We start from the raw sequence: 14,173 nt of genomic DNA, 5'->3' as shown, positions 1-14,173 counted from the left end.
AAATAAAAAAAAATCAAACTAATATTTATTTCCTTACACATAAATACATGCATGTTCTTAGATATATATGACATGCAAGCATAGCATAGCAATAATGATCTTACACATAGATAAGATACATGCATAATCCTAGTTATATAAATTAAATTAAGGAAAAATATCTTTTCAGTCTGAACGTTTTAAAGAATATGTGCATTTGGTCTTTGCGGTTTCAATTTTCCCGTTTTAGTCCCTCAGTTTTACAAAATAGGTTTAAAAGGTCTTATTCTCTTTTTCTAAACTAATTAGTTATTTTTTATATTATTTTCAAATTTATTATGACATTTATAAATAAAAAAATATATTTTCGCTTTCCTCTCTCTTCTCATCCACTCTCCAATATTCTCTCTCCTCCCCTCCCCTTCTTCCACTATGGTTCCCAACTTCCTAGTGCCGTCTCTTTTCTCCCTTCTCCATTCTCCCTTCTCCAGTGGACACATTCCCTTTGGCCTTTCATTTTCTTTTTTTCTTCAAACCTTTTATACATTCATGAGATAGACCATCTTGTCAAGTAGAAAAAGATTAAACTTCTAACAAGTTTTAAGTTTCATGAGAATGTTTGTGCCCTTATTAATTATTTCAACAAGCTACTGATCATTTGAAGTATCAGATTTGCACTAGATAGTTTTAAAATGAGCAATGCTTGATACAAATGGAGATCACGAAATTGTACAAACTCTTTGAAATGTTCAAATAAAAACTTGCGATTTTATTTTCTTGTCCATGACAATGGTCGGAATAAAAAAACAAGTTCTCACTAAGTTGGTGTTATTAAATTCAATCATTTTGGTTCATGAGATCTCTAAAATTCATTCCTTCTAGATCGACTTCTTGGAATAAACACTCTGCTATTGAAGAAAATGGATCAGTAAAGAGGGAAGAATGGTGAAAGGAGGGGAAGAGGGAGAGAAAAAGAGAAGAATTGTGGAGAGGGGATGAGAGAGAAGATAGAGAAAGATGAGTGAATAAGAAGAGAGAGGAGAGATGAAATATACTTTTATTTAAAAATTTCATATAAAAATTTAAAAGAATACCAAAAAATATCCAATTAATTTAGAAAATGAGAAAAAGAACATTTTAAACATATTTAATGACACTGGGGGACTAAAATGGCCAAATTGAAACCTGAGGGATGAAATGCAAATATTCTTGAAAACTTACATACTAAAAAGATGTTTTTCCCATAAAAGTATTTTGAATTGATAATATACTTTTGATTATTAATGAAAAAAATAGATGTCTTTCATTTGTGATTTGAAAACAATGATTGAAAATTATAAAAAGTTATGAAAGCTAAAATATAGTATGTATTTTTTTTTTCTTTAATATGTGATTAGCAGTTAAATATTTTAGTCTTGCTTTTTGAATTTTATAAAATAATTTTTCGGTTTCTTAAAACTTTTGGGGCGTTTGGATTTGTTTATGTTTTTATAAGTTGTGCGAATTCATCTAATTTAATAACTAAGAACAAAAATGATAGTCATAAAGAAAACTCATAATCTAATATAAAAAATTTTCATTTATCAGAATTAAATTTCAAAGAAAAATCTTTCTTCTCCCCATTAGATATATTTGTTGAAATAAATAGAATATGTATGTATGATGTGTGTATCTGTGCGTATATTTGTGTATGTATATATATAATAGATGTGGAGTTAGCAGATGATTATTATGTTTGTGTAGTATTCATACATATTTAAAGCATGATAGTATAGCAAACTAGCGCATCTCTTTCATTATAAACAACATCATGCATATTCTTCTTCTATATGCATAACTTCCTCAACTCAGTAAAAATGCTTTGCTCCAACTTAGTCAAACATTTTACATTTCACAAGGACAGATAACTACATATATCTCTAGGAGTTGTGTCTTATCTGAAACTCTTTAATCTAAACTCGAACTCAAAATCTTCCTTTAGATAATTTTTAAACACTTCTACCAATAGCTTTAGGAGTATACGATCAGACTAAATGCAGATCGTTGTGTCCTAAAAGAGCCCAGTAGCTTTAAAGCATAAATGGCGCAACCCCGATGGTAAATTATAAGAAATCAATTGTTACCGAAGATTTACACTACGTCTAATCTCTGACGTGCACTCGACGGAAAAAGGATTTAAATTTGATGGAAAATAGCTAAAAATTAGTTACATGAAAATCCAAGAGGATGAACTTTTTGGGAGATTCAGAAATGAGAATTAGTTGCACGACACCTAATCTCTGTACTCTATCATCTCATAACAAAATTAGAAAGATTCAGAAATGAGAATTAGTTCCATGAATTAATGCTCGAATACCCTAAATAATGAAAACATTTTTAGAAATTCTTTTTGAAAATCGTTCCAAAACAATAAACTTTTTGATCAAAAAAATAAAGTGGTATATTAAAAACTTTTTCTTTTTTCGCACGAGCATGGTTACTCTAGCCTTGTAAGATACATGTAATAAAAAAATCCTGAATTTTTTCTTTATTTTAAGAATATACCTTTGTTGTTGCAAAAAAATTTAGCAGTACATTAACCTCTAAAATTGTTTCAAAAACTATTATTGGGTTAGACACTTTTAGGAATGGAAAAAAAAAAATAGATCCCAAGGTAGTGCAGCAACTACGGAGAACGAGAATACGAATAGAAGACTAACACGTTGTTTCAACTCACTATCTCAATCATTTGAAGTCACTCCCACACGGTCATTCCAACTCCCAATTTTCATCCAACACTTCAAAAGATTTATACTCCAATGGATATATATTTTTCGTGATGATTGAGAAATAAATTAACTATGCAAGAATTTGACTACATTAGAATCATCCATCAATTAAATAAGTGAAAATCATCCATTAATTTTAGAATATTAGAATTTAGGAAGAATTCTTCACCTAAGAAGAAGAGAAAAGATTACAATTTATCACATATGTCATAGGATAGACCTTTTGATAAAGGAATTTTTTTAAAGAAAAAAATTACACATTTTTTCTTGAGATTGAATCTTGAACTCCCAACGATTTTGATCTCTCGCCCTAATAATGCTATAAAATATGATTCTGAAATAGTTCTAAATTCCTCTTTAGGAAATTTTGAGGAAAATGTGAAAGAAAACAAACTTTTAAGAAAAAGAATTAAAACTTTTCTTAAACCATGGCTATCAGGAATACATCTTAATTGTAACGACTCAGATTTGTACGCATACAGGAAATTAAATATCGAATAATAAGCAGGACGAAATATTATTTAAAGGGGTGGAAATTTAGAAAAAAAAATAAAATAAAAAAAATAAAAAAATAAATTTGAAATTGGAAATTTATTCATTATCCAAAAGATAATGAATAAGGGAGCAAGCGGGAGCGAGAAAGTGGGAGAGAGCGAGAACCACACCAGCTAGAAAACTGGAGAAAACGAGATTCTGAGAAGAGAGCTGCGCGATCGAAGAAAGAATTGGAGAGGGAGAAACCCAGCGAGTGATGCTACCAAGATTGAGGCTGGTGAGAGTAGAGAGAGCGAGATCCCTGGAGAGAGCGAGATTGAAGGAAAATTGGAGAGAGCGAGAATTACAGCAAGGAAGTTGGAGAGAGCGAGAGTAAAGAGAGCTATTCTTAGCCGAGAAACCCAGTGAGCGATGCTAGAGAGATTGAGGCTGGTGAGAGTAGAGAGAGTGAAATCCCTGGAGAGAGCGAGATTGAAGGAAAATTGGAGAGAGCAAGAGTAAAGAGAGCTATTCCTAGCCGAGATACCCACCGAGCGATGCTAGCGAGATTGAGGCTGGCGAGAGTAGAGAGAGCGAGATTGAAGGAAAATTGGAGAGAGAGAGAATTGTAGCACGGATGTTGGAGAGAACGAGAGTAATGAGAGCTATTCTTAGCGAGACAGTAGGAAAGAGCGGGAACGAGAGTGGGAGCGAGAGCAGGAGCGAGAGCGAGAGCGGGAGCGGGATCGAGAGCAAGAAAGCCAGAGAGAGCGAGACGGAAGAGAAAATTTGAGAGCGAGAGTGGAGAGAGCGGGATTTCCAACAAGAAACAGAGTAAATTCCTAGCGAGAAAACAGGAGAGAGCGAGATTTTAAGAGCAGAGTGAGCGAGATTTGGACAGAAGCGCGAATTATGCATTGAATTTGGCCACGATCTTATAGATTATACATGGAAAAACCCTAAAATTGAATACAAACAAAGAATGATGACGTAAGGGCAAACGTTAGCCAAGATTAGGTGTCTTATTGAGAGGAATCCATAAACCATAAGTAATTTTAAAGAAGCCACCTGTACGATGATTTGTCACACTGAGAAGAGCTGAAAACTACTATAAATAGGACCCTTTGCCGAAGATTTAACCCATTCTCAAACAAATCTCAGTAACAAAGAATCGTGTGAAAAAGTAAGTGTGAGTGAGGAAGTTCTGTGAGATTAAAAGAGAAAAGCTGGGTAAAGTGCTGCCCAAATTTCTTCTTTTTATTTAAAAAGGGAAAACTCTGCTGATAAAATCATAAAGAATAATAAGGAATAATTAGATCACAGTCAAGGTAAGTAGTTTATCTCACCCTCTCTTTAAATGTTCTATGGTAGTGTACCTTTATTATGTTGCATGGTTATGTTAATTGTTATATTGCATTACATGTTTAGAACACGTTTCTCTACAAGGGACCCCATGCATTATGTTTGTTCACGATTACGTTAAAAACAAGTTTTAATTAGGTGTAAGTTATGCTTCCAGTCTAATCTTATGGTTATGCTAATGGTTGATGTTGGATGCGACTTTGACCCTACTGACTGCATGACCCGCTAATCATCAGATGGGTTAGTTTCCGCTTAGGTCCTCATCTTCCTATCAGGGCGGAGAGATTTATGTTGGAAGCATAACGTTTATGCTAATGGTTGATGTTGGATGCGACTCTGGCCCTACTGATTGCATGACCCGCTAATCATCAGATGGGTTAGTTTCTGCTTAAGTCCTCATCTTCCTATCAGGGCGGAAAGATTTATGTTGGAAGCATAACGTTTATGCTAATGGTTGATGTTGGATGCGACTCTGGCCCTACTGACTGCATGACCCGCTATTCATCAGATGGGTTAGTTTCCTCTTAAGTTCTCATCTTCCTATCAGGGTAGAGAAATTTATGCTTCCAGGGCTGGCACGGCATGTATGGTTGCACCCCTCCAGGCCTAATCTTACGTTATGTTTATGCTAGAGACTAGCAGGGTATGTATGGTTGCACCCCTCTAGTCCAATATTACGTTTATGCTAATGGTTGATGTTGGATGCGACTCTGGCCCTACTGACTGCATGACCCGCTAATCATCAGATGGGTTAGGTTCCATTTAGGTTCTTATCTTCCTATCAGGGCGGAGAGATTTATGTTAGAAGCATAACGTTTATGCTAATGGTTGATGTTTGATGCGACCCTGGCCCTACTGACTGGATGACCCGCTAATCATCAGATGGGTTAGTTTCCGCTTAGGTCCTCATCTTCCTATCAGGGCGGATAGATTTATGTTGGAAGCATAACGTTTTTGCTAATGGGTGATGTTGGATGCGACTCTGGCCCTACTGACTGCATGTCCCGTTAATCATCAGATGGGTTAGTTTTCGCTTAGGTCCTCATCTTCCTATCAGGGCGGAGAGATTTATGTTGGAAGCATAACCGACCACCATATGTTATTATACGTTTTCGGTCCCAAATCGTATGTTTTCATGACATGTTGCTTGAGATTGTGCATTTTGTCACTACCCTACGTGAGAACTACTTACTGGGTATATTATATACTCATCCTATATTTTTACAGACTTTGTAGGTAAGGACACAGCGTAGATGGCAGAGTTGGACGTCGCTCAAATGGCCAACCATCAAACTCACTATTATAGGCAAATGCATTTTGTACCACCACTCTAATGTTTTATGGATCCTGGTATTTTGATAAATAAATTTTTATATAGTTTTTCTATCTAATTAATAAAATTTAGATATGTTCTTTGAAATTTCAACCAAAACTTATCTCATGATAGAAAAGTCTAAGTATGCATGTCGTAGCGGTCGGATCATAATGTGTAAGGATCCGGGCGTTACAGTTTGGTATCATAGCGTTTGGGCCAAATAGGCTCTATTGCATTAGAAAAGTCGTGGTGTCTGATGGTTCGGCCTTTTAAGTGATGCCCATAGCCATGCCAAATATGTTGGTAAGAAGAATTTTCAAACGAGTAATTTAGTAAATAATTTAGTAAACATAGGTATGAGTTAAAATATATATATATATATATATTAGATTGCTTCCTTATTATGAAAATAAAATGTGTGCACCAGATGCCACCACGAAGGGCTCCAACACGACGAGGCAGACCTCGAAGTGAATCCACAAGGGATCAAAATCAAGGACATGGACAGACGCCTTATGTGTTACTTACACCAAAGGCGCTACAACTACTCGTACAAAATATGAGTAATGGAAACACAACCTTGTCCACCACACCAACAACAACGATAAAAATGACTCGAAGATCATTCGAGAATTCAGGAAATTCAATCATATGTTTTTATGACATGTTGCTTGTGATTGTGCATTTGGTCACTACCCTACGTCAGAACTACTTACTAGGTATATTATGTACTCATCCTATATTTTTACAGATTTTGTAGGTAAGAACACAGCGTAGAGGGCAGAGTTGGACGTCGCTCAAATGGCCAACCATCAAACTCACTATTATAGACACATGCATTTTGTACCACCACACTAATGTTTTATGGATCCTGTTGTTTTGATAAATAAATTTCTATATAGTTTTTCTATCTAATTAATAAAATTTAGATATGTTCTTTGAAATTTTAACCAAAACTCATCTCATGATAGAAAAGTCTAAGTATGCATGTCGTAGCAATCGGATCATAAGGTTTAAGGATCCGGGCGTTACAGTTTTGGTATCAGAGCGTTTGGGCCAAATAGGCTCTATTGCATTAGAAGAGTCGTGGTGTCTGATGGTTCGACCTGTTAAGTGATGCCCATAGCCATGCCAAATACGCTGGTAAGAGGAATTTTCAAACGAGTAATTTAGTAAAAAATTTAGTAAATATAGGTATGAGTTAAAAGAAAAAAAAAATGTATATATTAGATTGCTTTCTTATTATGAAAATAAAATGTGTGCACCAGATGCCACCACGAAGGGCTCCAACACGACGAGGCAGACCTTGAAGTGAATCCACAAGGGATCAAAATCAAGGACATGGACAGATGCCTTATGTGTTACTTACACCAGAGGCGCTACAACTACTCGTACAAAATATGAGTAATGGACACACAACCTCGTCCACCACACCAACAACCAACGATAAAAATGACTCAAAGATCATTCTAGAATTCAGGAAGTTCAACCCTTCAACATTTGATGGATCATCTGTGGATCCAATTATAGCAGAGAATTGGATAATAGAAATGGAAACTATTTTCCACCATATGAACATCCCAGAAGAACAGAAAGTAAATTGTGCCACCTTCATGTTAAAAGGCGATGCAAAGTTCTAGTGGGACTCCACACAAAGAACAATCAAAGGTACAGTCTCATGGCAGCAGTTCAATCAAGCTTTTTACAACAAGTATTTCCCTTTGACAGTGAGATATCAAAAGGAAGTGGAATTTCTTAATCTTCGTCAAGAGAATATGTCAGTGGCAGAATATGAACGGAAATTTGATCGCTTGTCTCACTTTGTTCCTTGACTAGTGGACGCAGAAGAGAAGAAGGTGGAAAGGTTTATATGGGGATTAAGAGAAGGCATTTGAGGCATTGTTACTGCTTTCCGACACAAAGAGTATGCTCTTGCCCTCGAGTCGGCCTTACTCATGGAAGTAGATCTTGTTGCCAAAACCTCAACCTCGAAACAAGGATTCATGCCAAATCAAAAGAGGAAATTCACCCAACAAGGCTTCCAACGTTCACAATGGCAAGAAAAAATTTCCCAAAATACTCAGGGCATACAGTCACAACAGGAGAGCCGAACATTTACATATTCTAAGTGTAGAAATTGTGGAAAACGCCATCAGGTGCAATGTTTTCAGAACATAAGGGTGTGTTTCAACTGCGGCCAGACGGGTCACTATGCAAGGGCTTGCCCAAAGTTCATCAACCAAGTATCAACTGCCCAGACCACCCAGCCTACTAGTAACAAGGTTACTCAACAACAGAAAGGACGGGTGTTTGCTGTTACACGTCAAGAGGCAGAAAATCAAGATGCAGTGGTTACAGGTACATTACCCATCCTTGAGTATTATGCCTTCACTTTATTTGATTCGGGCTCTAGTCATTCATTCATCTCTACAACATTTGCACAACATGCTCAATTAACATCAAAGCCCTTAGGCTACATTCTATCCGTAGCTACTCCTGCCGGAGTATCTATGTTGGCCCACTCAGTAGTAGAAAACTGTGAATTGTCAGTATCAGGACATAAACTAGAGGTGACACTTATCATCCTAGATATAAGTGATTTCGACATAATACTAGGTATGGACTGGTTAGCAGCAAACTATGCAAGCATAGATTGCCATAATAAGAAGGTTATATTCACCTTTCCAGCAGGAACCAAGTTTAAGTTTAAGAGTTCTAATACACAATCAGTCCCAAGAATAATTTCAATCTTAAAAACTAAGCATTTGCTCAACCATGGAGCTTGGGCATATTTAGCAAACGTAGTAGATTTACGAAACCAAAAAGATGAAATTAAGGCCATCCCTGTAATAAGAGAATTGGAAGATGTATTCCCAGAAGAGCTACTGGGTTTACCACCGAATCAAGAAATAGAATTTTGTATAGATCTAATTCCCGGAGCTGAACCAATATCTAAAGCACCATATAGAATGTCACCTGCGGAATTAAAAGAACTCAAAATACAATTACAAGAATTGTTAGATAAGGGATTTGTACGCTCTAGCGTGTCTCCATGGGGAGCACCTGTTTTATTTGTTAAGAAAAAGGATGGATCAATGCGTTTATGTATAGATTATCGGGAGTTGAATAAGTTGACAATAAAGAATAAGTATCCACTCCCACGCATTGATGACCTATTTGACCAATTACAAGGAGCCTCAGTATTCTCCAAAATAGACTTATGATCTGGATATCATCAACTACGAATCAAGGAGTCGGATATACCCAAGACTGCTTTCCGAACAAGATATGGGCATTATGAATTCGTTGTGATGCCCTTTGGATTAACGAATGCCCCAGCAGCCTTCATGGACTTGATGAATAGAATTTTTAAGGACCATCTTGATAACTTCGTGATCGTATTTATAGATGATATTTTGGTCTATTCCAAGTCTAAGGAAGAATATGAAAAACATCTTAGGGACGTTCTTTCCATATTAAGAAATGAAAAGTTGTATGCCAAATTCTCCAAGTGTGAGTTTTGGACGCGACAAGTTGCCTACCTAGGGCATATTGTAAAGCAAGAAGGAATCTCAGTAGATCCTGCTAAAACTGAAACAGTTAGCAAGTGGCCTCACCCAACAACAGTCAGCGAAGTGCGCAGCTTCCTTGGATTAGCAGGATATTATAGACGATTTGTGAAGAATTTTTCAAGTATAGCATTACCCTTAACCAACCTCACCAAGAAGAATAATCCTTTTGTCTGGAACCAAGCATGTGAGCAAAGCTTCCAGGAACTAAAGGAAAGGTTGACCACAACCCCTATTCTCACTATACCTGACGGATCAGGGGGTTTAACTGTGTACAGTGACGCATCGAAGAAGAGGCTTGGTTGTGTATTAATGCAACACGAAAAGGTAATAGCATATGCTTCAAGACAACTAAAACCTTATGAACAAAATTATTCCGTTCATGACTTGGAATTAGCTGTCGTAGTCTTTGCCTTAAAGATATGGAGACATTATTTATATGGGGAAAAGATCCAAATTTATACAGATCATAAAAGCCTTAAGTACTTCTTTACCCAAAAAGAGTTAAATATGAGGCAACGAAGATGGTTAGAATTAGTTAAAGACTATGACTGTGAGATCCTCTATCATCCAGGAAAAGCTAACATTGTTGTTGATGCTCTTAGCAGAAAGTCAGCACATACAGCAGCTCTAAGTACCATCTCCAAACACATAATAGATGATCTTGAAAGAGCTGAGATCTCACTAATACCAGAAGCCTTCACAACTCAAATAGCACAGTTAGTTGCAAGACCTGCATTAAGGCAAAAAATAATTGATGCACAACAAATAGATAAATACCTAAACAAACAACGACAATCAGAAAATGGAGAAACCAATCAATTCTCTACAGCCCCAGACTCTGCACTCCTCTATCGTGGACGATTATGTGTACCAGATAATGAAGAAATCAAGAAAGAACTATTGAAGGAAGCTCATGAGTCATGCTTTTCAATACATCCTGGGAGTACCAAAATGTATCGAGACTTGAAAGCACATTACTGGTGGGGTAACATGAAAAAGGATATAGCCGACTATGTAAGTAAATGTTTGGTTTGTCAACAGGTGAAAGCTCTACAGCAACGACCACAAGGACTCCTCCAGCCTCTAAGTGTTCCAGAATGGAAATGGGAACATATTTCTATGGACTTCATCTCAGGACTCCCGAGAACTGTTAAAGGCCACAACATGATTTGGGTAATTGTAGATCGACTCACTAAATCGGCCCACTTCCTACCATGCAAAACTACTCACACTACGGAAGCATAGCTCAAATGTACTTAAAAGAGGTCATCCGGTTACATGGAATCCCAGTATCAATTGTTTCAGATCGAGACCCTCGTTTCGTCTCCAAGTTCTGGAAAAGTTTACAGAAAGCAATGGGCACACAGCTAAATTTTAGTATAGCCTTCCACCCACAAACTGATGGCCAAACAGAACGAGTTAATCAAATCCTAGAAGACATGTTGAGGGCATGTACTTAGGATTTTATTGGAGCATGGGATTCGCAGATACATCTTATAGAATTTTCTTATAATAATAGTTATCAGGCGACAATTGGTATGGCTCCCTTCGAAGCCTTATACGGAAAGAAATGCAGATCCTCTGTACACTGGGATGAAATTGGGGAGCGAACACTACTCGGACCTGAATTGGTGTAGCAAACATCAGAGTCAATTAAGCTAATTCGGGAAAGAATGCGAACCGCTCAAAGCAGACAAAAGAATTATGCTGATAACCATCGAAAAGAGCTGGAATTCAAAGTAGAAGATCACGTATTTCTAAAGGTATCACCAATGAAGGGCATTATGCGTTTCGGACGAAAAGGCAAGCTTAGCCCTCGCTTCATTGGACCCTTTGAAATATTAGACCGTATTGGCCAGGTAGCTTACCGATTGGCATTACCACCCACACTTTCTACAATACATAATGTCTTTCATGTATCGATGCTTCGAAAATACGTGTTTGACCCATCACACATAGTAAATTATGAACCTCTACAAATAAGTGAAAACTTGGAATATGAGGAGACTCCGGTTTGCATCCTGGCAAAAGAGAAGAAATCGCTTCGTAATCGGGAAATAAGTTTAGTGAAGGTTCTCTGGAGAAATCAGCAAGTGAAAGAAGCTACATGGGAACGAAAAGAAGAGATGAAAGACAAATACCCTTATCTTTTTAAGAACCAAGAAACTTTCGAGGACAAAAGTTCTTAAGGGGGGAAGAATGTAACGACCCAGATTTGTACGCATACAGGAAATTAAATATCAAATAATAAGCAGGACGAAATTTTATTTGAAGGGGTGGAAATTTAGAAAAAATAAATAAATAAATAAATAAATTGGAAATTGGAAATTTATTCATTATCCAAAAGATAATGAATAAGGGAGCGAGCGGGAGCGAGAAAGTGGGAGACAGCGAGAGCCACACCAGCTAGAAAACTGGAGAAAATGAGATTCTGAGATGAGAGCTGCGCGATCAAAGAAAGAATTGGAGAGCGAGAAACCCAGCGAGCGATGCTAGCGAGATTGAGGCTGGCGAGAGTAAAGAGAGCAAGATCCCTGGAGAGAGCGAGAATTGTAGCAAGGAAGTTGGAGAGAGCGAGAGTAAAGAGAGCTATTCTTAGCCGAGAAACCCAGCGAGCGATGCTAGCGAGATTGAGGCTGGCGAGATCCCTGGAGAGAGCGAGATTGAAGGAAAATTGGAGAGAGCAAGAGTAAAGAGAGCTATTCTTAGCCGAGAAACCAAGCGAGCGATGCTAGCGAGATTGAGGCTGGCGAGAGTGGAGAGAGCGGGATCCCTGGAGAGAGCGAGATTGAAGGAAAATTGGAGAGAGCGAGAATTGTAGCAAGGAAGTTGGAGAGAGCGAGAGTAAAGAGAGCTATTCTTAGCGAGTAGGAAAGAGTGAGAGCAAGAGCGCGAGCGGGAGCGAGCGAGAGAGCGAGAGCGGGAGCGAGAGTAGGAGCGAGAACGAGAGCGAGAGCGGGAGCGAGAGCGAGAAAGCCGGAGAGAGCGAGCGGAAGAGAAAATTTAAGAGCGAGAGTGGAGAGCGGGATTTCCATCAAGAAAGCTGGACAGAGTAAATTCCTAGCGTGAAAACGGGAGAGAGCGAGATTTTAAGAGCAGAGTGAGCGAGATTTGGATAGAAGCGCGAATTATGCGTTGAATTTGGCCACGGTCTTATAGATTATACATGGAAAAATCCTAAAATTGAATACAAACAAAGAATGATGACGTAAGGGCAAACGTTAGCCAAGATTAGGTGTCTTATTGAGAGGAATCCATAAACCATAAGTAATTTTAAAGAAGCCACCTGTACGATGATTTGTCACACTGAGAAGAGCTGAAAACTACTATAAATAGGACCCTTTGCCGAAGATTTAACCCATTCTCAAACAAATCTCAGTAACAAAGAATCGTGTGAAAAAGTAAGTGTGAGTGAGGAAGTTCTGTGAGATTAAAAGAGAAAAGCTCGGGTAAAGTGCTGCCCAAATTTCTTCTTTTTATTTAAAAAGGGAAAACTCTGCTGATAAAATCATAAAGAATAATAAGGAATAATTAGATCACAGTCAAGGTAAGTAGTTTATCTCACCCTCTCAATAAATGTTCTATGGCAGTGTACCTTTATTATGTTGCATGGTTATGTTAATTGTTATATTGCATTACATGTTTAGAACACGTTTCTCTACAAAGGACCCCATGCATTATGTTTGTTCACGATTTCGTCAAAATCAAGTTTTAATTAGGTGTAAGTTATGCTTCCAATCTAATCTTATGGTTATGCTAATGGTTAATGTTGGATGCGACTCTGACCCTACTGACTGCATGACCTGCTAATCATCAGATGGGTTAGTTTCCGCTTAGGTCCTCATCTTCCTATCAGGGCGGAGAGATTTATGTTGGAAGCATAACGTTTATGCTAATGGTTGATGTTGGATGTGACTCTGGCCCTACTGACTGCATGACCCGCTAATCATCAGATGGGTTAGTTTCCGCTTAAGTTCTCATCTTCCTATCAGGGCGGAGAAATTTATGCTTCTAGGGCTGGCAGGGCATGTATGGTTGCACCCCTCTAGGCCTAATCTTACATTATGTTTATGCTAGAGACTACCAGGGTATGTATGGTTGCACCCCTTTAGTCTAATATTACGTTTATGCTAATGGTTGATGTTTGATGCGACTCTGGCCCTACTGACTGCATGACCCGCTAATCATCAGATGGGTTAGTTCCCGCTTAGGTCCTCATCTTCCTATCAGGGCGGAGAGATTTATGTTGGAAGCATAACGTTTATGCTAATGGTTGATGTTGGATGCGACTCTGGCTCTATTGACTGCATGACCCGCTAATCATTAGATGGGTTAGTTTTCGCTTAGGTCCTCATCTTCCTATCAGGGCGGAGAGATTTATGTTGGAAGCATAACCGACCACCACATGTTATTATACGTTTTCGGTCCCAAATCATATGTTTTCATGACATATTGCTTGTGATTGTGCATTTGGTCACTACCCTACGTGAGAACTACTTACTGGGTATATTATATACTCATCCTATATTTTTACAGATTTTGTAGGTAAGGACACAGCGTAGATGGCAGAGTTGGACGTCGCTCAAATGGCCAACCATCAAACTCACTATTATAGGCACATGCATTTTGTACCACCACGCTAATGTTTTATGGATCCTGGTGTTTTGATAAATAAATTTTTATATAGTTTTTCTATCTAATTA

The 14,173-nt window shown here is 37.8% G+C and overlaps 1 protein-coding gene across 1 annotated transcript; it reads left to right on the top strand.

Moving 5' to 3' along the window:
- The first annotated feature begins 11,092 nt into the window (after window positions 1-11,092).
- On the top strand, window positions 11,093-11,659 carry LOC150033260 (uncharacterized). Its single transcript, XM_090306348.1, has one exon. The coding sequence runs from the start codon at window positions 11,144-11,146 to the stop codon at window positions 11,657-11,659; it is 516 nt and encodes a 171-aa protein (XP_090162474.1). The 5' UTR covers window positions 11,093-11,143.
- The last annotated feature ends 2,514 nt before the right edge of the window (window positions 11,660-14,173 follow it).

Source organism: Benincasa hispida, chromosome 10 (genome assembly GCF_027475165.1).
Source record: "Benincasa hispida cultivar pf3 chromosome 10, pf3_genome.v1.1, whole genome shotgun sequence".
Classification (NCBI taxonomy): Eukaryota; Viridiplantae; Streptophyta; class Magnoliopsida; order Cucurbitales; family Cucurbitaceae; genus Benincasa; species Benincasa hispida.
Note: the sequence above shows the minus strand (reverse complement) of the source record. Positions and strands in the feature narration are given on the sequence as shown.

Bases quoted from the DNA above. Each gene is read 5' to 3' on its own strand.
- LOC150033260 (XM_090306348.1), top strand. From the start codon at position 11,144: ATGCGAACCGCTCAAAGCAGACAAAAGAATTATGCTGATAACCATCGA.